Source organism: Rutidosis leptorrhynchoides, chromosome 8, assembly GCF_046630445.1.
Source record: "Rutidosis leptorrhynchoides isolate AG116_Rl617_1_P2 chromosome 8, CSIRO_AGI_Rlap_v1, whole genome shotgun sequence".
Classification (NCBI taxonomy): Eukaryota; Viridiplantae; Streptophyta; class Magnoliopsida; order Asterales; family Asteraceae; genus Rutidosis; species Rutidosis leptorrhynchoides.
In genome coordinates, this window is record NC_092340.1 from 85,852,823 (window position 1) to 85,878,195 (window position 25,373).

Genomic DNA, 25,373 nt, shown 5'->3' on the forward strand with positions numbered 1-25,373 from the left:
CAAAACGGGTATCGCGATCTGAGATAATCGATAAGGGTACACCGTGGCGAGATACAACTTCCTTTATGTATAGCTGTGCCAGTCTTTCCATCGTATCAGTTTCCTTCATGGCTAAGAAGTGAGCAGATTTGGTAAGACGGTCAACGATAACCCAGATGGTATCATAACCTCCTACCGTCTTCGGTAGCTTAATGATGAAATCCATTGTTATCCCTTCCCACTTCCATTACGGGATTTTGGGTTGTTGGAGTAATCCAGACAGCTTCTGATGTTCGGCTTTGATCTTGGAACAAGTCAAACACTTTCCAACATAAGTCGCAACATCTTTCTTCAGGTTCGGCCACCAATATTGAACCTTAAGGTCGTGGTACATCTTACCAGCTCCTGGATGAACTGAATACCTTGACTTGTGGGCTTCGTCTAGAATAAGGTTCGGTAAATCCCCATAACTAGGCACCCAGATTCTTCCGGAAAAGTATCAGAGTCCAGTCTCCTTGACCTCAAATCGAGAAACGAGAATGTTCAAGTGCTCTTGAGAAATATTCTCCTCCTTGAGAGCCTCATCTTGAGCTACGCGGATCTGGTTATTGAGATTCATCTGAATGGTGATGTTCAAGGCACGGACACGAAGTGGTACCATTCTCTCCTTTCAGCTCAAGGCATCGGCCACAACATTTGCCTTGCCAGGGTGATAGTGAAGTTCACAATCATAGTCGTTCAACGTCTCAATCCATCGACGCTGTCTCATATTCAACTGCTTCTGGTCGAATATGTGTTGGAGGCTTTTGTGATCGGTGAAGATAGTACTCTTGGTTCCATAAAGATAGTGTCTCCATAGTTTGAGTACGAAGACAACAGCTCTAAGTTCAAGATCGTGAGTAGTGTATTTTTTCTCGTGAATCTTCAGTTGTCGGGAGGCGTAAGCAATAACCTTCTTCCGTTGCATCAATACACAACCAAATCCATATTTCGAGGCATCGCAGTACACAACGAAATCATCACTGCCTTCGGGAAGTGATAAGATAGGTGCGGAGGTCAACTTCTACTTCAGGGTTTGAAATACCGACTCTTGCTCGGCTTCCCAAGCAAACTTCTCCCCCTTATGAGTTAATGCAGTCAAAGGACGCACAATCAGAGAGAAACCTTCAATGAATCTTCGGTAATAACCGGCAAGGCCTAAAAATTGGTGGATATGAGTAGGAGTAGTAGGGGTTTCCCACTTGCTGATAGCTTCGATCTTTGCGGGGTTAACTTTGATACCCTGGTTGCTCACAATATGACCGAGAAATTGGACTTCCTTCAACCAAAATTCGCACTTTGAGAATTTGGCATAGAGTTTCTCTTGTCTCAAAAGTTCTAACACTAGTCGAAGATGTTATTCATGCTCTTCTTCACTTCTGAAATAGATGAGGATATCATCTATGAAGACGATAACGAACTTGTCCAGGTATGGTTTGCATACTCGATTCATGAGATCCATGAATACAGTAGGTGTGTTGGTTAAACCGAATGGCATCACGAGAAACTCATAATGACCATAACAGGTTCTGAACACAGTCTTCATCACATCACTCTCCTTCACCCTCAACTGGTGATATCCTGATCGCAAATTGATCTTAGAGTAAACGCTGGATCCTTACAGCTGATCGAAAAGATCGTCAATCCGGGGAAGAGGATATCGATTCTTAATCGTCAGCTTGTTCAGCTCAGGATACTCGATACACATGCAGAAAGATCCATCCTTCTTCTTCACAAACAAAACAGGTGCGCCCCAAGGCGATGAACTCAGTTGGATAAATCCAAGATCTAGCAATTCCTGCAGTTGACTCTGCACTCTTGCAGTTCGGAAGGTGCTAGTCGATAAGGTGCGTGGGCTACAGGTGCAGCTCCTGGTACTAGATCAATTTGGAACTCCACTGATCATGGCGGCGATAATCCAGGCAACTCTTCTGGAAATACGTCGGGAAATTCGTTCACAATCCGCACATCATCAACACTCTTTTCCTCGATTTCTAACTTCTTCACATGTGCTAGAATAGCAAAACGCCCTTTCCTGATGACTTTTTGAGCCTTCATGCAACTAATGAGGTTCAATTTTGGGCTACCTTTCTCTTCGTGTACGATCAATGGCACACCGTCTTCGCGAGGTATACGGATAATCTTCTCTCTACATATAACTTTTGCTTTTACTTTGGACAACCAGTCCATGCCAACTATCACATCAAAGCTTCCCAATTTGATGGGTATCAAATCAATCTCAAAGTCCACACCGGCTAGGTTTATTATGCCTCATCAGCCAATTTGGTCAACTTTCTCAAGTTTCCCATTGGCTACTTCAACAAGCATACTCTCCTCTAAGGGTAATAACGACCAGTCTATCTTAGAACAAAAATGTCTACATACGTAACTCCTATCAGAACTAGTATCAAATAAGACAGAAGCAAGTAGATTATTGACAGTGAATGTACATGTGACCAAATCAGGATCCTCACGGGCATCCCTGGCGTTCATGTTGAAAACTCTCCCACGTGCTGGTTCGGCATCCTTTTTCTTGTTCGGGCACTCATTCTTGAAGTGGCCCTGTTGACCGCACTCTAAACACTTTGTTGGTCCAGGAGGGTTTGTCTTCACAGCTGGGGTGGTAATCTTGCAGTCCCTGCCAATGTGTCCAGTCCTTTTACACTTTTCACAGACCACGTTGCAGTACCCTATATGATGCTTGTAGCATCTCTTGCACTGCGGAAGACTACCCTTGTAGTTAGGGTTCGAGCTAGGGTTCGATTTGGGGTTCCTCCAGTCGTTGTTTCCCTTGAAACCCTCATGTCACTTAGCTGGGTTCTGATCAAAGATCTTCCCTTTGTTGCTTTCCCACTTACGCTTCTCTTAACTAGCTCCTGATTCTGATTTCGATTTCTCTGGTTCCTTGCGGATGATCTGGTTCATCAGGGTGTACGCCATGCGCATAGCTTCCGGGACATCTGCTGATTTCGAAGAGGTAACATTTCCCTGAATGGTCTTGGGAAGTCCCCACAAGTATCGTTCCATTCGCTTAAATTCAGGGGTAACCATCGTTGGGCACATCAAAGCTAACTCCAAATATCTTCGGTTATAGCCATCAAGGTCGGTTCCCACAACCTTCAGCTCCCAAAACTCAGCTTCCATTTTCTGAATTTCGATTTGGGGGCAGTACTATTCGATCATAGCACTCTTAAACTCCTCCAACGGGGTAGCATAAGCCTCGTCAATTCCTTTAGCCTGAGCAAGCGTGTTCCACCAGGTTAAAGCGCCGTCCGACAGAGTACAGGAGGCGTACTTAGTTTTGTTCACTTCCGAGCAGTTGCTCACACGGAACACAGCTTCCAACTTCTCAAACCATCTCGTCAGTCCAACTGGCCTTTCAGTACCACTGAAATTGTGGGGCTTGCAGCTCTGGAATTCCTTGTAGGTATACCCGTTCTGAACAGCTGGGTTGGCCGATGGAGCTTGAGCAGGGTTGGCATTCGCCATAGCGGTGGCTATTCGAGCAGCAATCATTTCCTCAATCTGTGCCGCTGTAGGCGTTTCCCTTGGGACTCTTCCGTTTGCCATTGTTCCTCTGAACAAAAGTTTCGACTTACGTCAAAATTCTGCATTCCATAATATTATAGCATAAGGCACCCAGTATGGAACACAACCCACAATTAAGTAAAGTAACCAGATACAGATACCACAAAATCATCATACAGTAGCGTAAATAGAACACCGTACAAAATTTCAAACAACATTAAGTTCTATTCATTAATAAGAAAGTTGCATACATCCGTATAAGGTTCGTACAATACGTGAGTAAAACATGAAACTACTAACAGAGTTACATAAGGAAATCTAATACAATAATCCTACGGTGATGGTGGGTAAATGATGTCCATCAGGTGGGACATCTGTTCCTCGAGCTCAGTTACCTGAGCACGGAGGATATGCACTTCCCTCGTCAGTTCCTCGACGAAGGGAGATGCTGGTGGGGCAGGCCGTGTAGGCGGTGCAGATGGTGCAGATGGAGCTGATGTAGACGGCATAGTGCGGGTGGTCTTACGCACGAATGGATCGGCGGGATACGGTACGACCCTCTTACGGGCTGTGACCCTAACCAACTGTCCATGTGCATCCACGAACGGTCTTCCTCCGTTAATCCCTGGGATAATGGTACCATCGAAACGATACCGCTTCTTCGGCGGGGTAGAGGGTGGCTGCACCGGCTCCTCCTCAGGGTCCTCCTCGAAATCTTCCTCGGAATCCTCTTCGGAATCTGATGTGTAAAATCACGTCTATAATTTATATAATAGGAAATACCGGTTAAAAGGATTACTACACACTAACGGGTATTGTACCCGATCGTGTAATAGTATAAAGTTGGTAAATCCGTATTCGTTCCAAGGACAGTTTAGACGTGAAAATTAAGATTGTAACTAATGGAAATAGACTAAGTTAATCTAGAAAATGGAAATTATGAGATAATAGTCTTGGTGGCAATTTAACAATTAGCCAAATCAAAGATAGCTTTAATTGATAACAAGAAAGAACAATATTTTTGGTATTTTAAGATTTAAGCTTTAAAGCAAACAAACAAGTAAAAATAAGATAGTTGTAAACAAATAGGAGAACGAATGCTTGTCTAGACCTTTTACACCTAGTATTGGATGCATTTAGATTAAGCCCCAGCTATTATCTTACTTATGTGAATTATCTAGTCGTTTCACCTGGAATTCCCCAGCGCAAACACTTCAATTAAGATTACACGACACGGAATTCCCCGTAGCCTAAGACCTCCTAGTTGTGACCAAATATTTTGACTGAGATGAAGACTCGAATCACAATCACACCAACTCTCGTTGCGTATAATTCACCCCTATTTCGTCTAGCCTTTTGAATTCACTTTACTCTCGTCTCCGAGTAAGCAAACAATCAATTAAGACAAACTAATTGTAAATTTATGTTCTAAATTAAAGAACTCTCGTCCTATCAAACAAGTACACAACCAATTGAATCGAAAAGTCTAGCTTTAATAAGAATCGTTCTTTAATTCAAAAATCAAAACATCATAAATTAAACGAATAACTGATAAGTAGCATCCAACACATAGGTTTATAAGTCTAGACAAACATTAAATAACTTAGCCAATAATCAGGGCGACAATAGAAATCAAAAACTGTAATACCCCCAAAAAGGGCCGGGGAAGATATGACATCACAATATCACAACACAAGTATGTATAAACTAGAACGACTCTATATGAGACGTTTTAATTGATTACCAATGTATTAAAGTAGCGGAAAGTGTTATGTCATTACAATAAATGTTTTAATGCAATAATATGAATGTATATATGCGGACTCCAAAAGCAGCTAAGTCCAAAGAGCAAATAATCTTTAGCAATCTTCACCTGAGACAAAACATGCTTAAAGTGTCAACCAAAATGGTTGAGTGAACAACATAGGTTTAATAATTATAACAAGTTTTTAGACCACAAGATTTAGTGTAGGGTTGACTGATATAAAATCAATCAATAGAATGAAGTGTGTTTATTAACATAATGAATATATTAACAATGACCGATAAAGTTTGTTTATTAATATAATGAATATATTAACAGTGACCGATAAAGTTTGTGTATTAATATAATGAATATATTAACAGTGACTGATAAAGTTTGTTTATTAATATAATGAATATATTAACAGTGACCGATAAAGTTTGTTTATTAATATAATGAATATATTAACAGTGACCGTTATTGTCAACAGACAAAGTATGTTTACTAATATAACGAATTATATTAGCAGTGACCGTTGTTGTTAACAAACAACATGTAATAGATAAATTTTGAGTACTTGTGTCTATTCATAAAAACAGTTTAAAAACAAGCATGTGTCTCACCCCAAAGTTTATAAAACAGTTAAGAAATAGTAAAAGAGGGGCTATGAAGTTCACCTTAACAGCAGATAGATATTCCACGCAAGATATATGATCGGAGTGTGTAATCAGGGATCTCAACCTAGAGATATAATGTTCGATTAGGTAATGTCTAATAGACATAAAGTTTGTTTATTAATATAGTAAACTATATTTCGAGAAAGTTATGTTCATATGAGTGATAATATAATTAGTGTTTATTAAGTGTTACTATATAATTAAGTGTACATGTTATACTAATAATAGTATTATTAGTTACATTAATTATTCAACTATTGAGTAAGTTATCATTATGTGTTACATATATAATTTTATCTATGTGATACAATACATTACATATATATTCTTTATTCATTATACATGTATTTATTTTTAACTATATGATACATATGTGTTAGTAAGTGTAGGTGTTACATATATAGTAGTGTAAGATGGTACATAAACATATACTTGTTACTTCTTGTTATAATTAGGTTTACTAACTTATGTATCTTACATAATGAACTTTCATACATACATTCACACGTACATATACATACTTATATACATATACATATACACGTATGCATATATTCACATATACACACACACATATACATACAGTGTATACTTGCACATACGTACGTATGCATGCATACATGCACGTACACCATGATCACTTTATTAATCCATAATCTTAACCTAAATTTTTTTTTATCAAAATCTCTATAGCTTAACATAAAATCATAAGTTCTTAACTTAATAACTAGTAGTCTTTCTAGCCAATATCAAATCATAATCTTTAACTATCTTTACTAACTAATTAATAACTCTCCACATAAAATCATAACTTTTAACATAATTACTAGTTATATTCATTAACCTAATAACATTAAATCATAAACTTTTTAATTTTCACAATCTTATAACTCATAACCTTCTTAATCTTTTAACCTTATTCATCATGATTGTACCTAAATCAAGATCTTACTTCATATTCAATAATACTTATAATTACTCATACATGATATTCATAATCATACTTGATTCATTATCATCTTGTTAACCATTAATTATAATACTTGATCAAAATCATACTTCATATTCGTAATCTTTTAACTTCTTCACCTACATAAAATCATAAATCTTATATTTGTATTAACCTTAATATTAACATAACCCTTACAAACCTAACATGTTAAATCTCATTAATCATACCCTATGTCATATTCATATTCTTTATCAACTTTTAACACATAAAATCATAAGCTTAATCTTATAACTATTCTTTTAACTTTGATCATAACCATTAACATTATTCATTATAATTATCCTTACCACATTCATAATTCATAATCATAATACTTAACATAATACTTATTAACATCTTAAAAGTAATTGATTTAAACACATAATTAAACTAGGGTTTTAAAGAACTACCTTAGGGTTTAAAGTTCAAGGATTGGTGATGATGAGCTTGCGAACAGGAGACAGAATCCAAGCAGCTGCAGCAACAGCAAGACCACGACCCAAAGAGAGGTCTTTTGGGTCTGACCTGGTTCGATTGAACCCACAGCAACACAGCAGTAGCAACAGCGATTAAGGGACTGTTTTGGGTCTCTTTTGATCACGAACAACTGCAGCAGATTCAGCAGGTTTAGCAGCAGGAAAAAGGGACGAATTGTGCAGGTTTAATGGCGATTAGGGGCTGTCTTGGTCACGATAGCAGCAACAGAAACAAGCAGGAAACTAAGGACGATTCTTGGACTGTTTTGGCTCGTCAATCACAGTAGGAATAGCAGCAGAAACGAGCAGCAATAACAGAAGATTACAGCAGGCGATTGTAGGGATGTTTTGATGGGTTTTGTAGATTTGCAGGAGGGTGAAAACAGGCTGGATTGCAGGTTGAATAAAAGTCGACTGATAAGGGAGGGAAAGCAGAAAACTAGTCGACTTATTTTGCAGCAGATTTGTGTTGAATTAACTTGGAAAAATCACGATGGTTATATAGATAATTTGGGTTTCCTAATTGCCTTCAACTTCTTGGAGATCAAGGAAAGGATTTGAGGTAATCTAGGATTTGCCAAAAACTTAGTGATCAAGCTTATGAATCCCTAACAAAAATATATACAGTCGATATACTTATGATCTTATGTATTTATATTTTTTTTTATACGGCATTCTTTATTTATTTATATATATATATATTTATTTATTATTATTATTTTTATTAAGGTTATAATTAGTTTAATTTCATTTTTATTAATTATTAGACCCTAACTTTTATTAATTTTACATTTACTTCTATTTAGTTTATATATATATTCTCATTTGTTTAAATCTTATATTGTCACATTTTAATTTATGACTTATTGTTTATATTATTTATTTAGTATTAAGGTTAGGGTTTAAATATTCAATATTAAATGGGGTTAGGGTTTAGTAGTTAATAGATAAGGTTAGGTTTAGGGTTTTAAATTATATTAGGATTTTATAATAGTTACGATCATTTAATGAAAGTATAAATGTTCGTTGTCGAAATGGATAACAACCCTAAATCGATTACACGGAGGAACAATTGAAAAACCCTAAGGGTATTTTGGGAATTTTCATGATAGAAAAATGTGGGTTGCTATAGTACCTCCCCGTTAATTTAAACTTCGTCCCGAAGTTTCAGTAGGACTTCTCGGATGCATCAACGTTTGAGAATAGATGGGGATGTCATCAACATAACACTTTTTAAGATTCGAGATGTGAAATGTATGCATTTTTTTTAACAGGAAGTGTTGACTAAAAATTATCATTCGGTCATCGTTTTGTTAAAGCAAAGTCTACACTTAATTAAAGTGGGGACCCACTTGAACGAGAGTGGATACTGTATGAAATTTCAGCTAAAGAGCCTAGGTGATTAGAATATCTAGTCCTATGGCTTCATCCATGACTAGTTCTTGAAAAATTTCTAAATAGCGTTGATTTATAGGATCGACATGTATTCCTTCATTATTAACTACATGTCCTAGGAATTGTATGATTTGTAGCCAAAGTTCACACTTGGAAAACTTGGCATACATTTGTTTGTTCTTTAAGAGCTCTAGAATAAATCGCAGAGGTTGCTCATGCTCTCTCTCGCTCTTGGAATAGATTAAGATGTCATCAATGAAGACTATCACGAATTTATCAAGATAGGATTTGCATGCATGGTTCTTAAGATCCATGAATACAGCAGGAGCAGTGGTTAAACCAAAAGGCATGACAAGAAACTTATAGTGTCTATAACGAGTTAGGAAAGTAGTCTTAGAAACATTGGTTTCCTTGACTCTCAATTGATGATAACCCGACCTAAGATCAAGTTTCGAATAGATACTTGACCCTTGCAGTTGGTCAAACATGTCATCAATAAGTGGGAATGGATAACGATTCTTGATGGTTAGCTTGTTGAGTTCTCGGCAATTAATACACATTCTCAATGTGCCACCTTTCTTAATGAAAAGAACGGTTGCTCCTCACGGAGACAAGCTAAGACGAATGAAACCTTTTTCCAAAACGTCTTGGAGTTGATTGAATGATTCCTTCATTTCAAATGGAGCTAAGCGGTATGGAACCTATGCAATAGGTACAGCATCGGGCGTGGATAATTGATAAGTAAAAGATATATAATATCTAGGGTTGATATTTTTAGTTGACAATATAGTGATAAGGAGTATGTAATGGTACACAGTGGTCCTAAGGTTGATCAAATCTTATTCCCATCATGATCCATTAGGATTTATGTATGACTTATCATAATATAATGACGTTGATCAAGTGTCATTATATTATTCTAAATCATACTTTTATCACCCCATAAGGTTAATACTATGTCATCTAGTCAATATTCATCTTCTTCAAGGTGAATGATTCAATGGAAAATGAAAGGAAAGAAAATAACATCATTCATTCATTTAAAAGAAATTAACCAGAGTATTACAGAAATTAAACGAATTCTTCCAAATTGTAAAAGTACTAAATGGTAACATAAAGAATACTATGAAAATTTAAATGTCTCTAGTGGTTTCCAAAAACTCTTCATTGTGCCTCTTCATTCTTCTTCTTATCCAAGCATTGATTTTTGAAATGCCCTACTCCTCCACAGTTATAGCAAGTAGGAACGGTTGCATTTGCCTTTGTGGCTGGAGTTTTGGCTGATGGAGTAACAACTCTACAAGTCTTGGCTACGTGACCCACCTTCTCGCACTTGGTGCACTTGGCCTCACACCATCCTTTATGATGTTTCTCACATCTCTTGCAATAGGGACGTTTTCCCTTATACAACTTGTTGAATTTGCTTTTTGAATTTCCTCGCTCCATTCCTTCTCTCTTCCTTTTTGCACCTTCTTTCTCCTTATGTTTGTCGATAAAATAGCTTGCCATACAAGCAGCTTCTTGTATGGTGCTCGGGTTCTCCAAGATAACATCTCTTCGGACTTCATTAGGCAACCCATTGATGTAGCATTGGATTCCTAGATACTCGAGAGTAGCCATGAGAGCAAATTCTTGAAATCGGTTGGTGTAGCTCATGAGATCAGCATTCACCATTTCTATATCACTGAGCCCAGGTCTTTCAGTACTGTTGTATGTAGGGGGCGGGTAGTTTATGAAACTTTGATGAGAACGAATAGTCGAAAGTTTTCGCGGTACGCTATTGTTGCCATTGCCTTGAACAAGGGACTCGGACTTGGATTCTTCCTCGACTTCTTCTTCTTCAATCATCTCCTCCACAAAATCTTCCTCTTCGTCATCCCCATCATAGTTAGCATTAGTGTGGGATTCTTCCAAATGAGGGTAGTGTGGAGGACTAGGAGGGACATAGTTTGGGTGGGTTGGTGAAAATGGCGGGGAAACGGGTCCATAAGTTGGTGTGTGGACAGATCTTTCGGAGTAGGATCCATCGAACTCGTTGTCGGAGATGATGATCGGGCTATTACGAGACATCCTAGAAGACACGAAAGAACTAAGTTAGGCAAGTTCTAAGGAAGACGCAAAAGCACGAATTAAAATGTAAAGGAAAATACTTAAGAATCGAGGCAGGAAAGGTTATAGTCCTATGGATTGCTAAGGCACCTAACTAACACATAAGGCACACATAAATGCAATCCTGGTTCTCTATAACAACCTGGCTTTGATACCACTCTGTCATACCCCCAAAAAAGGCCGGGGAAGATATGACATCACAATATCACAACACAAGTATGTATAAATTAGAACGACTCTATATGAGACGTTTTAATTGATTACCAATGTATTAAAGCAGCGGAAAGTGTTATGTCATTACAATAAATGTTTTAATTCAATAATATGAATGTATGTATGCGGACTCCAAAAGCAGCAAAGTCCAAAAAGCAAATAATCTTTAGCAATCTTCACCTGAAACAAAACATGCTTAAAGTGTCAACCAAAATGGTTGAGTGAACAACATAGGTTTAATAATTATAACAAGTTTTTAGACTACAAGATTTAGTGTAGGGTTGACTGATATAAAATCAATCAATAGAATGAAGTGTGTTTATTAACATAATGAATATATTAACAGTGACCGATAAAGTTTGTTTATTAATATAATGAATATATTAACAGTGACCGATAAAGTTTGTTTATTAATATAATGAATATATTAACAGTGACCGATAAAGTTTGTTTATTAATATAATGAATATATTAACAGTGACCGATAAAGTTTGTTTATTAATATAATGAATATATTAACAGTGACCGATAAAGTTTGTTTATTAATATAATGAATATATTAACAGTGACTGTTATTGTCAACAGACAAAGTATGTTTACTAATATAACGAATTATATTAGCAGTGACCGTTGTTGTTAACAAACAACATGTAATAGATAAATTTTGAGTACTTGTGTCTAATCATAAAAACAGTTTAAAAACAAGCATGTGTCTCACCCCAAAGTTTATAAAATAGTTAAGAAATAGTAAAAGAGGGGCTATGAAGTTCACCTTAACAGCAGATAGATATTCCATGCAAGATATATGATCGGAGTGTGTAATCAGGGATCTCAACCTAGAGATATAATGTTCGATTAGGTAATGTCTAATAGACATAAAGTTTGTTTATTAATATAGTAAACTATATTTCGAGAAAGTTATATTCATATGAGTGATAATATAATTAGTGTTTATTAAGTGTTACTATATAATTAAGTGTACATGTTATACTAATAATAGTATTATTAGTTACATTAATTATTCAACTATTGAGTAAGTTATCATTATGTGTTACATATATAATTTTATCTATGTGATACAATACATTACATATATATTCTTTATTCATTATACATGTATTTATTTTTAACTATTTGATACATATGTGTTAGTAAGTGTAGGTGTTACATATATAGTAGTGTAAGATGGTACATAAACATATACTTGTTACTTCTTGTTATAATTAGGTTTACTAACTTATGTATCTTACATAATGAACTTTCATACATACATTCACACGTACATATACATACTTATATACATATACATATACACGTATGCATATATTCACATATACACACACACATATACATACAGTGTATACTTGCACATACGTACGTATGCATGCATACATGCACGTACACCATGATCACTTTACTAATCCATAATCTTAACCTAAATTTTTTTTTTATCAAAATCTCTATAGCTTAACATAAAATCATAAGTTCTTAACTTAATAACTAGTAGTCTTTCTAGCCAATATCAAATCATAATCTTTAACTATCTTTACTAACTAATTAATAACTCTCCACATAAAATCATAACTTTTAAAATAATTACTAGTTATGTTCATTAACCTAATAACATTAAATCATAAACTTTTTAATTTTCACAATCTTATAACTCATAACCTTCTTAATCTTTTAACCTTATTCATCATGATTGTACCTAAATCAAGATCTTACTTCATATTCAATAATACTTATAATTACTCATACATGATATTCATAATCATACTTGATTCGTTATCATCTTGTTAACCATTAATTATAATACTTGATCAAAATCATACTTCATATTCGTAATCTTTTAACTTCTTCACCTACATAAAATCATAAATCTTATATTTGTATTAACCTTAATATTAACATAACCCTTACAAACCTAACATGTTAAATCTCATTAATCATACCCTATGTCATATTCATATTCTTTATCAACTTTTAACACATAAAATCATAAGCTTAATCTTATAACTATTCTTTTAACTTTGATCATAACCATTAACATTATTCATTATAATTATCCTTACCACATTCATAATTCATAATCATAATACTTAACATAATACTTATTAACATCTTAAAAGTAATTGATTTAAACACATAATTAAACTAGGGTTTTAAAGAACTACCTTAGGGTTTAAAGTTCAAGGATTGGTGATGATGAGCTTGCGAACATGAGACAGAATCCAAGCAGCTGCAGCAACAGCAAGACCACGACCCAAAGAGAGGTCTTTTGGGTCTGACCCGGTTCGATTGAACCCACAACAACATAGCAGTAGCAACAGCGATTAAGGGACTGTTTTGGGTCTCTTTTGATCACGAACAACTGCAGTAGATTCAGCAGGTTTAGCAGCAGGAAAAAGGGACAAATTGTGCAGGTTTAATGGTGATTAGGGGCTGTCTTGGTCACGATAGCAGCAACAGAAACAAGCAGGCAACTAAGGACGATTCTTGGACTGTTTTGGCTCGTCAATCACAGTAGGAATAGCAGCAGAAACGAGCAGCAATAACAGAAGATTACAGCAGGCGATTGTAGGGATGTTTTGATGGGTTTTGTCGATTTGCAGGAGGGTGAAAACAGGCTGGATTGCAGGTTGAATAAAAGTCAACTGATAAGGGAGGGAAAGCAGAAAACTAGTCGACTTATTTTGCAGCAGATTTGTGTTGAATTAACTTGGAAAAATCACGATGGTTATATAGATAATTTGGGTTTCCTAATTGCCTTCAACTTCTTGGAGATCAAGGAAAGGATTTGAGGTAATCTAGGATTTGCCAAAAACTTAGTGATCAAGCTTATGAATCCCTAACAAAAATATATACAGTCGATATACTTATGATCTTATGTATTTATATTTTTTTTTATACGGCATTCTTTATTTATTTATATATATATATATATTTTTTTATTATTATTATTTTTATTAAGGTTATAATTAGTTTAATTTCATTTTTATTAATTATTAGACCCTAACTTTTATTAATTTTACATTTACTTCTATTTAGTTTATATATATATTCTCATTTGTTTAAATCTTATATTGTCACATTTTAATTTATGACTTATTGTTTATATTATTTATTTAGTATTAAGGTTAGGGTTTAAATATTCAATATTAAATGGGGTTAGGGTTTAGTAGTTAATAGATAAGGTTAGGTTTAGGGTTTTAAATTATATTAGGATTTTATAATAGTTACGATCATTTAATGAAAGTATAAATGTTCGTTGTCGAAATGGATAACAACCCTAAATCGATTACACGGAGGAACAATTGAAAAACCCTAAGGGTATTTTGGGAATTTTCATGATGGAAAAATGTGGGTTGCTATAAAAACAAACAATTAAGATAATTCATTATTGTTGATAAGAATTAAACCTAATTGAAATCTTGATCTTGAACGATTGACGAATCAAAACGTGTTTCCGGAATGATTGAGTTGATTAGATGATGTTGGGATTCCCCAAAAATCACTAAAAATCGCCCCAAAGTTGCTGGAATTCGTCAGGATAAAAAGTGATAAAAAGTTAGGGTTTAATTCCTTATTTATAGCTCCAAAACCGACAACAGTAACGACGCGCGCCGTGGGCCTTCGGGTCGCGCCGCGGCTTTACACTAGCCAGCACTCCATAATCTATCAATATGCTCGAACTCCAAAATTAGCTTTGACCCGCGTCGCGGGCCCTCCAGCCGCGCCGCGGCTTAACACGGCCAAGAATTCCTCTTCCTTTTTTCACCATAAAATGCCCAAACCCAATTTGCTTCATCATATTAAGGTAACTCTGATACAATAACATATAACATACCTCAAAAGGATTAAAAAGGCATACAAAAGATCTTCTTGGCTCTCAAATCATAATCTTCCCAATTATCGCGAATAAAGACCAAAACCGTATCCGAATGGACTAAAAATGACGGATATTGCAATGATTAATATATAAGAAATGTGCAATATCATAATCCTCCTCGCTGGAGTCGTCGGATGATGAATTGTCTGAATCATCTAAAGGTGGATCTACCCGGCCGGTGGTCCTAAGTCGATATTTGCCAGGTGGAATCGGTACAACATGTCTGTCAGCAAGGCGTCTGACACAATGTCCTCGCTCATTACGGAAAGGACCGTCCCTATTTCCCCCAGGAATCACAATACCACCGGGATGGTACTGTGGCCCCGGGAGTCTAGGGCTAGGTGGAGCTGGAATCTCCTCTGGATCCTCGTCTCCGTCTGAGACGTCCATAAGGTCAAGCACGAGTCCACTGGAAGGTGAATCGCCAGAGTCGTTGACGGGTAGCGGTGAGTCAGCAACAATGGTAGGCGAGGCAACAGTCATCTCTGAGTCACTTTCGAAGTCAAAGGTCATGGGCAACATGTCTGACATCTGAACAAGGAAAAATAACTTTTTCCATGTCAGTAGGACATATAGCAAGCATGTAATTAGGCACTACAGCATCCTAGCAGTACATAGCATGGCAATATTAACAAAATCCTACAAAAGTATCATGCAATCGAAAGCAGATAGTAGCATGCAGCAGCGAGAATAAGCAGTAGCATACAGCAAGTACACATAGTAGTAAAGGTAAGCAGTAGCATGCAGTAAGTTCCGCAGAAACAGTTAAACAAGCAAGTTGTAGATTAGTCCTATTAGCGAATCCTACTCGGCTCAGTCAAGACTCACTAATGCAACCTAATTCCCTACAAACAATGCTCTAATACCAAATGTAACGCCCCATACAAAACCATCGTGTACGATTCGTTAAAAACAGGATCTTTACGCGGTCGAATACTACATGCTATTTGAAAACCAGTTTTACATTCATAAAAGATAGCGTTTACAAAAGATAACGTGACACAAAGGTCGTTACAAAGTCATTATTTGAAAATAACATAAGTTACGAATGCAAGATAAAAGTTTCATGATTGAGACATCTCTAAGTAATGCAGCAGAAATCTAACACAGCAGGTCCATAACAGCAAGTCCTAAACACCAAGATAGCAAGTCTAACAGCGGAAGTAACATCGTCTAAGCACCTGAGAAATACACGCTTAAAAGTCAACACGAATGTTGGTGAGCTATAGTTTGTAAACAGTAAAGTAATGTAGACCACGAGTTATCGTATTCAAAACAGTATGAAAAGTATATGCTTATCCGTGGGCACCCGGTAACTAACTTAACGTAACAATAATACCCCCTAAAAGTACACTTGGCGAGTGCGTATGTCCTCGAAGTATCAAACACCCATTAAATGCTAGCGCGACTAGCCCGAGTGGGGATGTCAAACCCTATGGATCCATATCTAATATTCGCGTTCACCGATTCTAAAACCAATGATTAAACGTTACCGTGCTAAGGGGAATGTTTATGCCGTTATATAACCCACACATATGTAAAGTTTAAGTTCTCGTGTCAAGTAAGTAAAACATAAAAAGCGCATGTATTCTCAGTCCCAAAAATAGTATAAGTAAAAAGGGAAGCTATAACTCACAGTGAATAAGCAGTAAACGTCGATACGAAACGTATGCAGGTAGTAAGTCAGTCCGAAAGGTCGTCAACCTAAGTCAAAGGTCACTAGGTCAGTATGTTGTCCCAATAAGTGTAAAAGTGAATAAATTTATTTAAGTGTCATCATCATCATCATTCATCATCATAAAAGCTAAGTAAGTTTGACAAGAATAGAGATCGAAACAATAGGATGACTTCGGTCAGCTGCTACGAACTCTATACAAAACGAAAAGACGCGTAGTCAGTGGATATGGCTCCGTATATGAGTCCTATAACCGCTGACGAATTTCCAGAACCTAAAACATCTTCGTTTGACCGTGGCGATGGTTTAAGTGCGAGTAGGTCAGAAATTTCAGCACAACGTTACAACGGCGTAGTGACTTTCGGAGGGCTATAAATCCTAAACCGTATATCGGATTAAGACGAGGCCTAAACGAAAAGTCATCTACTCAAAACGAACTAACTGTAAATTAATTTTTCAGAAGTGATGGAACCCTAAGCTAGAGAGCTTGGATCCTTTTCACACAAGTTATAAGATTACAAAGCTAGAAAGCTTGAACCTTTACAAGATTAATGAGACCATAAGCTATAAAGCTAAGATCTTTAACAAAATAATGAAAGTAATGAGACCATAAGCTAAAACGCTAAGATCTTTAACATAATAATGATGCCCTAAGCTAAAAAGCTTAGATCTTTAGTGTTCTTAAAGATCTTGGAGCATAAAGCTTGGATCTTTAAGATACATGAAGATTACAAACACAAGTTTGGATCTTTATAACAAAATAACAAGATTAAAGCTAAAAGATTTAGATCTACAAAGTAGGTGAAGATTCAAAGCTAGAAAGATTGAATCTTCCATGTTCTTGGAGGATTCAAATCCATGTTTTAATCTACAAGATGTAATCAAGATCAAAAGCTAAAAAGCTAGACCCATGATGATGATGATGATTTCGTGAGAGAGAGCGGAAGAAGAAGAAGAAAAAAATCAAATATTTACACTTTTTAGAGAGAGAAAGAACTAGAGAAAGAATTAGAGAGTAACTGTGTGTAAATTACAAATGAAAGCAAGTGTAAAATGGATGGAATAAGGCTTGTATTTAAAGGTGTTGAGGTGAGGGAGGGGGTGTGTGGCCGTGGGTATGGTGGGGGAACAAGGGGACAACTTTTTGCTTTTTAGTTAATGGTTGTCTAAAGTTAGTGCTTATATTAGGATCCCATGCAACATTAAGGATAATAGTTGACAAAAATGCTAGTATGTTCCCTCTAATAAATGGGCATTTGTCTTTCATATTAATGGGTCACTAGTTACTTATAATTGGGCTAATTAAATAGTCCACTAACTGGTGTAGGGTGGGCTAAGGTCCAACAAGGTAGAAAGTCCAACAAGACTAACTAGTGTGCTCTAGTAAATTACTAAGCGTAATTAAGCATCCAAAAACCCAAGTAATTGTTATTATAAAATAACAATTATTATTTCGTAGTCATAATATTCCAATTACGACAAAAGTTAAACGTGTACGCAGTACGCAGTTCGTTAAAAGCGTCAAGTAACACTAACGGTCATAAAGGCTTTCGGGGGTTGAGTTAAGTATCCTACGTACTTAATGATACATTTTAACATATAAACGAAAGTAATCAACATGTAGGGAGTCCCCGGAGTATAATATAGCTCAGTACGCACAAATACGCAGTTTCTTGAAAACACAAAGCACAAAAGCAAGTCGAAAAAGTCGAGTCGTTACAAAAGGCTATGAAGTCGCCGGCTAGGGTTCAAGGAAGCCGCCATCTTTGGTGTGAATATACCAGAATGTTCTAGAATTGCTCGCAGAATTGGATGAACTTGTTGATTAAGCAAAATACAGTTAAAGTCATCGGCTTCACACTGAAGCCGCCGACCTGCTATCAAAGTCGTCGGCTTAGATATGACGGTTATGTGTTTTATGCTTGCGGATCAAGGTTAACTTGCAAAAGGAGTCACCGACCCAAGGAAGCCACCGGCTTCACCCTGAAGCCGTCGGCTTGGCCACCAATTCTAAATAGTATAATTAGAGGGCTCCTGTTACAGTTTTCAATGTACAACTTAATACAACACTCTTTAGTTCCATTTTTCTTTTAGGGTTTTCTCTAAAACCCTTAGATTAGATTTATTTTCCATTGTAATCAAGAATTATTCAAGTTATATATTAAGTTTTTTCATCTACTTTTTGAGGTATAATTCTATCTTTATTTTATTGTTTAATCTGTTTTATTTATTTTAATCATTTCTATTCGTCTTCTGCTATGAACAAAACGTTCATAGTGGTTACGTGGATGAAAAACTAAACTTCATCTCGGAATCCGATGAAGCCGCCAGCTTCACCAATCCAAGCCGCCGGCTTGGATGGAACAAAGCTGCCGGCTTCGTGCTTCATCCATACAATTCTGGTTCTTTTCCAGATCTGTATGGTCGAGTTTCTGTAATGATATTTGAATTGTTTTGACTCTGATATGCTTTAATATACTTGTTTACCATGCTTAATGACTAAATAACATGATTTTAGGGTTGATTAATACTTAATCCGATGATCTATTATTCGATTCATGTTACTTGTTTAGATCTAGTCCATCAAACTTGTCAAATTGAATTGTATTCAACTAGGTTAAACAGCATAATAGTGATAAATATGTTGAATTTGAATTACACTTATATAATAGAGTTTGATATTGTTAGGCTTAATCGAATAACCTTTGTTTAGATTTGTTTAATTAATGATTGCATCAGAACTTAGTAGTAATTGACTTTCAGCTAGTAACTTGAGTTGATCTACTTAGTGTTTAATAGCTTATATAATTTGTTAGTCTATTTACATGTTGATCCTCATCACAAGATTAATATTTATCACGTAATTGAATTAAATATGAAGAATTGAGATGTTAGCCATGCACATCACGTGTCTATCATATGCTTTAAGTCCTACCTATTGAATGATATGCAACACTTAGCTTAGCCTGTTAAGGGATAATACTTGGTCTATGATTATTATTCTGCTTTGTGTTAAATAAGTTATAAAACTTGTCTAATATGATTCCCGTATGAGTTATTCGTTCATGTAACTGCTTTTATTTTTAATTGGTTTGAATCTTCAATTCCTTGTTTTGTTTTATTATTTTGTTTATCTGTAAAGCATCTCTTTCCTAAGAGATAAGAATTTATCCTATAAAAATATAAAAATCTATCTTTAATTCTTTACTAAGGATTAAACTATTTAATTAAACAACGCTTATCCGCATCTACGCTCTCTTGGGACGATAACCTAAAATACTACATCTGATCGGGTCTTGTTGCTCGTTAGGGTGTTAAGAGTAAAATAAAGTTTTATAAATTCAAAAGTTGAAATTCAATTTAAGCACTACTGCACACACACTTTTGACACATCACGTGAGTATCGAGCTGCGTCTTACACAGAGAGCAAGTCATCATGGTCGACTGATTCACCCGCCAATGTTTTATTATCTTGAGTCTAAAGCTTTTCGCCTATCAAAAGCCATGCCGTAAATGCATGATCAGGAATGTTATGACCGAACCAGACCACCGAGAACCATGAAACTGATGAGGCTTTTGGATGAAGAGATTCCCAAGCATTTCTTGATGAAAACACGCCCAAGCTACCATCCGTTAATTTCTGGAAGACTTGATCAATCTGGGATCTATCCAGCTTTTCAATGGAAGCAAGTAACCGGTATTTATGTGCCCATGAAGATGGCCAATTCCAACCCGTGGAGGTAAGCAAAAAACTCACCTTAGCTGCAGCATTAAAACCCTCTCTAGTGATATTACAAAACGAAATTACTCCACTTAGATAGCCAAAACACCACGAATCATAAACATAGCTTGACGAAGAATCACTGTCCATCTCCAAATACTTCTATCTCGAATCTTGTGGGATTGAATCCATTTAACCTACATCGATTCTTTACTCGTAACAAGACACCAAAAGTGAAAGGTCATAAGAGAAATATTCCAAATTTTCAAGTTTCTGATTCCCAAACCGCCTTCATTTTTTGGAAAACAAACATGCTTTCACTTTACTTTAGCTTTTTCACATTTCAGCTCTCCTTGACACCATAAAAACCAGCGCAAAATTCTCTCAATATCCTGGATTATAGTATCCAATAATAAGAACACCGAAGACCAATGAACCTGTAAAGATGATAGTACTGAATTGATAAGTTGTAATCTTCTGACAAAAGATAATAACTTATTTTTCCAAATCTCGACCCGTTGTTTCACCCTATCAACCAAAACTTTGCAATCCTTGACATATAAGGCCGATGATGCAAGCGGCACCCCAAGATACCGAACTGGCAACGTGCCTTCAACAAATGGCATTAGGTCAAAGATAGTCGCTTTAATAGGAGGTCTAACATTACATAAAAATGCGGTACTTTTCAGTCAACTAGGAGTGAGCCCCGAACAATCTTTAAAATCATTAAGAGATTCTGAAATAAGCTTCACAGAATCAGTATTAGCATACGAAAATAAGAAAAGGTCATCTGCAAAACAGACAATCACAATTTCTTTCTCTTCACACATGCAATGGTACCTAAAAACCTCTGAATCATGAACATTTAGCTTTATCAAGAAAGTTAAAACTTTCATGATAAGCATAAACAAATAAGGAGACATCGGATTCCCTTGTCTCAACCCTTTCTTCCCCTTAAAATAGCCATGAAGCTCTCCATTAATATTAAGAGAAAAGGAGGTGGTCGAGATGAAATGTCCCGTTCTTATTGATTAAAAACGTTCCATATTAATTGATTTCGTTGCGAGGTTTTGACCTCTATATGAGACGTTTTTCAAAGACTGCATTCATTTTAAAACAAACCATAACCTTTATTTCATAAATAAAGGTTTAAAAAGCTTTATGTATATTATCAAATAATGATAATCTAAAATATCCTGTTTACACACGACCATTACATAATGGTTTACAATACAAATATGTTACATCGAAATCAGTTTCTTGAATGCAGTTTTTACACAATATCATACAAACATGGACTCCAAATCTTGTCCTTATTTTAGTATGCAACAGCGGAAGCTCTTAATATTCACCTGAGAATAAACATGCTTTAAACGTCAACAAAAATGTTGGTGAGTTATAGGTTTAACCTATATATATCAAATCGTAACAATAGACCACAAGATTTCATATTTCAATACACATCCCATACATAGAGATAAAAATCATTCATATGATGAACACCTGGTAACCGACATTAACAAGATGCATATATAAGAATATCCCCATCATTCCGGGACACCCTTCGGATATGATATAAATTTTGAAGTACTAAAGCATCCGGTACTTTGGATGGGGTTTGTTAGGCCCAATAGATCTATCTTTAGGATTCGCGTCAATTAGGGTGTCTGTTCCCTAATTCTTAGATTACCAGACTTAATAAAAAGGGGCATATTCGATTTCGATAATTCAACCATAGAATGTAGTTTCACGTACTTGTGTCGATTTTGTAAATCATTTATAAAACCTGCATGTATTCTCATCCCAAAAATATTAGATTTTAAAAGTGGGACTATAACTCACTTTCACAGATTTTTACTTCGTCGGGAAGTAAGACTTGGCCACTGGTTGATTCACGAACCTATAACAATATATACATATATATCAAAGTATGTTCAAAATATATTTACAACACTTTTAATATATTTTGATGTTTTAAGTTTATTAAGTCAGCTGTCCTCGTTAGTAACCTACAACTAGTTGTCCACAATTAGATGTACAGAAATAAATCGATAAATATTATCTTGAATCAATCCACGACCCAGTGTATACGTATCTCAGTATTGATCACAACTCAAACTATATATATTTTGGAATCAACCTCAACCCTGTATAGCTAACTCCAACATTCACATATAGAGTGTCTATGGTTGTTCCGAAATATATATAGATGTGTCGACATGATAGGTCGAAACATTGTATACGTGTCTATGGTATCTTAAGATTACATAATATACAATACAAGTTGATTAAGTTATGGTTGGAATAGATTTGTTACCAATTTTCACGTAGCTAAATTAGAAAAATTATCCAATCTTGTTTTACCCATAACTTCTTCATTTTAAATCCGTTTTGAGTGAATCAAATTGCTATGGTTTCATATTGAACTCTATTTTATGAATCTAAACAGAAAAAGTATAGGTTTATAGTCGGAAAAATAAGTTACAAGTCGTTTTTGTAAAGGTAGTCATTTCAATCGAAAGAACGACGTCTAGATGACCATTTTAGAAAACATACTTCCACTTTGAGTTTAACCATAATTTTTGGATATAGTTTCATGTTCATAATAAAAATCATTTTCTCAGAATAACAACTTTTAAATCAAAGTTTATCATAGTTTTTAATTAACTAACCCAAAACAGCCCGCGGTGTTACTACAACGGCGTAAATCCGGTTTTACAGTGTTTTTCGTGTTTCCAGGTTTTAAATCATTAAGTTAGCATATCATATAGATATAGAACATGTGTTTAGTTGATTTTAAAAGTCAAGTTAGAAGGATTAACTTTTGTTTGCGAACAAGTTTAGAATTAACTAAACTATGTTCTAGTGATTACAAGTTTAAACCTTCGAATAAGATAGCTTTATATGTATGAATCGAATGATGTTATGAACATCATTACTACCTTAAGTTCCTTGGATAAACCTACTGGAAAAGAGAAAAATGGATCTAGCTTCAACGGATCCTTGGATGGCTCGAAGTTCTTGAAGCAGAATCATGACACGAAAACAAGTTCAAGTAAGATCATCACTTGAAATAAGATTGTTATAGTTATAGAAATTGAATCAAAGTTTGAATATGATTATTACCTTGTATTAGAATGATAACCTACTGTAAGAAACAAAGATTTCTTGAGGTTGGATGATCACCTTACAAGATTGGAAGTGAGCTAGCAAACTTGAAAGTATTCTTGATTTTATGTAACTAGAACTTGTAGAATTTATGAAGAACACTTAGAACTTGAAGATAGAACTTGAGAGAGATCAATTAGATGAAGAAAATATAAGAATGAAAGTGTTTGTAGGTGTTTTTGGTCATTGGTGTATGGATTAGATATAAAGGATATGTAATTTTGTTTTCATGTAAATAAGTCATGAATGATTACTCATATTTTTGTAATTTTATGAGATATTTCATGCTAGTTTCCAAATGATGGTTCCCACATGTGTTAGGTGACTCACATGGGCTGCTAAGAGCTGATCATTGGAGTGTATATACCAATAGTACATACATCTAAAAGCTGTGTATTGTACGAGTACGAATACGGGTGCATACGAGTAGAATTGTTGATGAAACTGAACGAGGATGTAATTGTAAGCATTTTTGTTAAGTAGAAGTATTTTGATAAGTGTATTGAAGTCTTCCAAAAGTGTATAAATACATATTAAAACACTACATGTATATACATTTTAACTGAGTCGTTAAGTCATCGTTAGTCGTTACATGTAAGTGTTGTTTTGAAACCTTTAGGTTAACGATCTTGTTAAATGTTGTTAACCCAATGTTTATAATATCAAATGAGATTTTAAATTATTATATTATCATGATATTATCATGTATGAATATCTCTTAATATGATATATATACAATAAATGTCTTTACAACGATAATCGTTACATATATGTCTCGTTTAAAAATCATTAAGTTAGTAGTCTTGTTTTTACATATGTAGTTCATTGTTAATATACTTAATGATATGTTTACTTATCATAGTATCATGTTAACTATATATATATCCATATATATGTCATCATATAGTTTTTACAAGTTTTAACGTTCGTGAATCACCGGTCAACTTGGGTGGTCAATTGTCTATATGAAACACATTTCAATTAATCAAGTCTTAATAAGTTTGATTGCTTAACATGTTGAAAACATTTAATCATGTAAATATCAATCTCAATTAATATATATAAACATGGAAAAGTTCGGGTCACTACAGTACCTTCCCGTTAAATAAATTTCGTCCCGAAATTTTAAGCTGTTGAAGGTGTTGACGAATCTTCTGGAAATAGATGCGGGTATTTCTTCTTCATCTGATCTTCACGCTCCCAGGTGAACTCGGGTCCTCTACGAGCATTCCATCGAACCTTAACAATTGGTATCTTGTTTTGCTTAAGTCTTTTAACCTCACGATCCATTATTTCGACGGGTTCTTCGATGAATTGAAGTTTTTCGTTGATTTGGATTTCATCTAACGGAATAGTGAGATCTTCTTTAGCAAAACATTTCTTCAAATTCGAGACGTGGAAAGTGTTATGTACAGCCGCGAGTTGTTGAGGTAACTCAAGTCGGTAAGCTACTGGTCCGACACGATCAATAATCTTGAATGGTCCAATATACCTTGGATTTAATTTCCCTCGTTTACCAAATTGAACAACGCCTTTCCAAGGTGCAACTTTAAGCATGACCATCTCTCTAATTTCAAATTCTATATCTTTTCTTTTAATGTCAGCGTAGCTCTTTTGTCGACTTTGGGCGGTTTTCAACCGTTGTTGAATTTGGATGATCTTCTCGGTAGTTTCTTGTATAATCTCCGGACCCGTAATCTGTCTATCCCCCACTTCACTCCAACAAATCGAAGACCTGCACTTTCTACCATAAAGTGCTTCAAACGGCG

At 35.4% G+C, this 25,373-nt stretch overlaps 2 protein-coding genes across 2 annotated transcripts; both read right to left on the reverse strand.

The window, feature by feature from the left end:
- Positions 1-20,193: 20,193 nt before the first annotated feature.
- LOC139863584 (uncharacterized) lies at positions 20,194-20,586 on the reverse strand. The gene has a single exon (XM_071852204.1). It carries the CDS (start codon positions 20,584-20,586, stop codon positions 20,194-20,196), a length of 393 nt encoding a protein of 130 aa, XP_071708305.1.
- Positions 20,587-20,753: 167 nt separating this feature from the next.
- LOC139863585 (uncharacterized) lies at positions 20,754-21,359 on the reverse strand. Its single transcript, XM_071852205.1, has 2 exons — positions 21,149-21,359; positions 20,754-21,046 (listed from the first exon to the last, which is right to left on the reverse strand). Exons 1-2 carry the CDS (start codon positions 21,357-21,359, stop codon positions 20,754-20,756), a joined length of 504 nt encoding a protein of 167 aa, XP_071708306.1.
- Positions 21,360-25,373: the final 4,014 nt, after the last annotated feature.

Bases quoted from the DNA above. Each gene is read 5' to 3' on its own strand.
- LOC139863584 (XM_071852204.1), bottom strand. From the start codon at position 20,586: ATGGACAGTGATTCTTCGTCAAGCTATGTTTATGATTCGTGGTGTTTT.
- LOC139863585 (XM_071852205.1), bottom strand. From the start codon at position 21,359: ATGTCTCCTTATTTGTTTATGCTTATCATGAAAGTTTTAACTTTCTTG. The intron at 21,047-21,148 runs GTTCGGGGCTCA...CATTTGTTGAAG, and splicing joins TCTTAATGATTTTAAAGATT to GCACGTTGCCAGTTCGGTAT.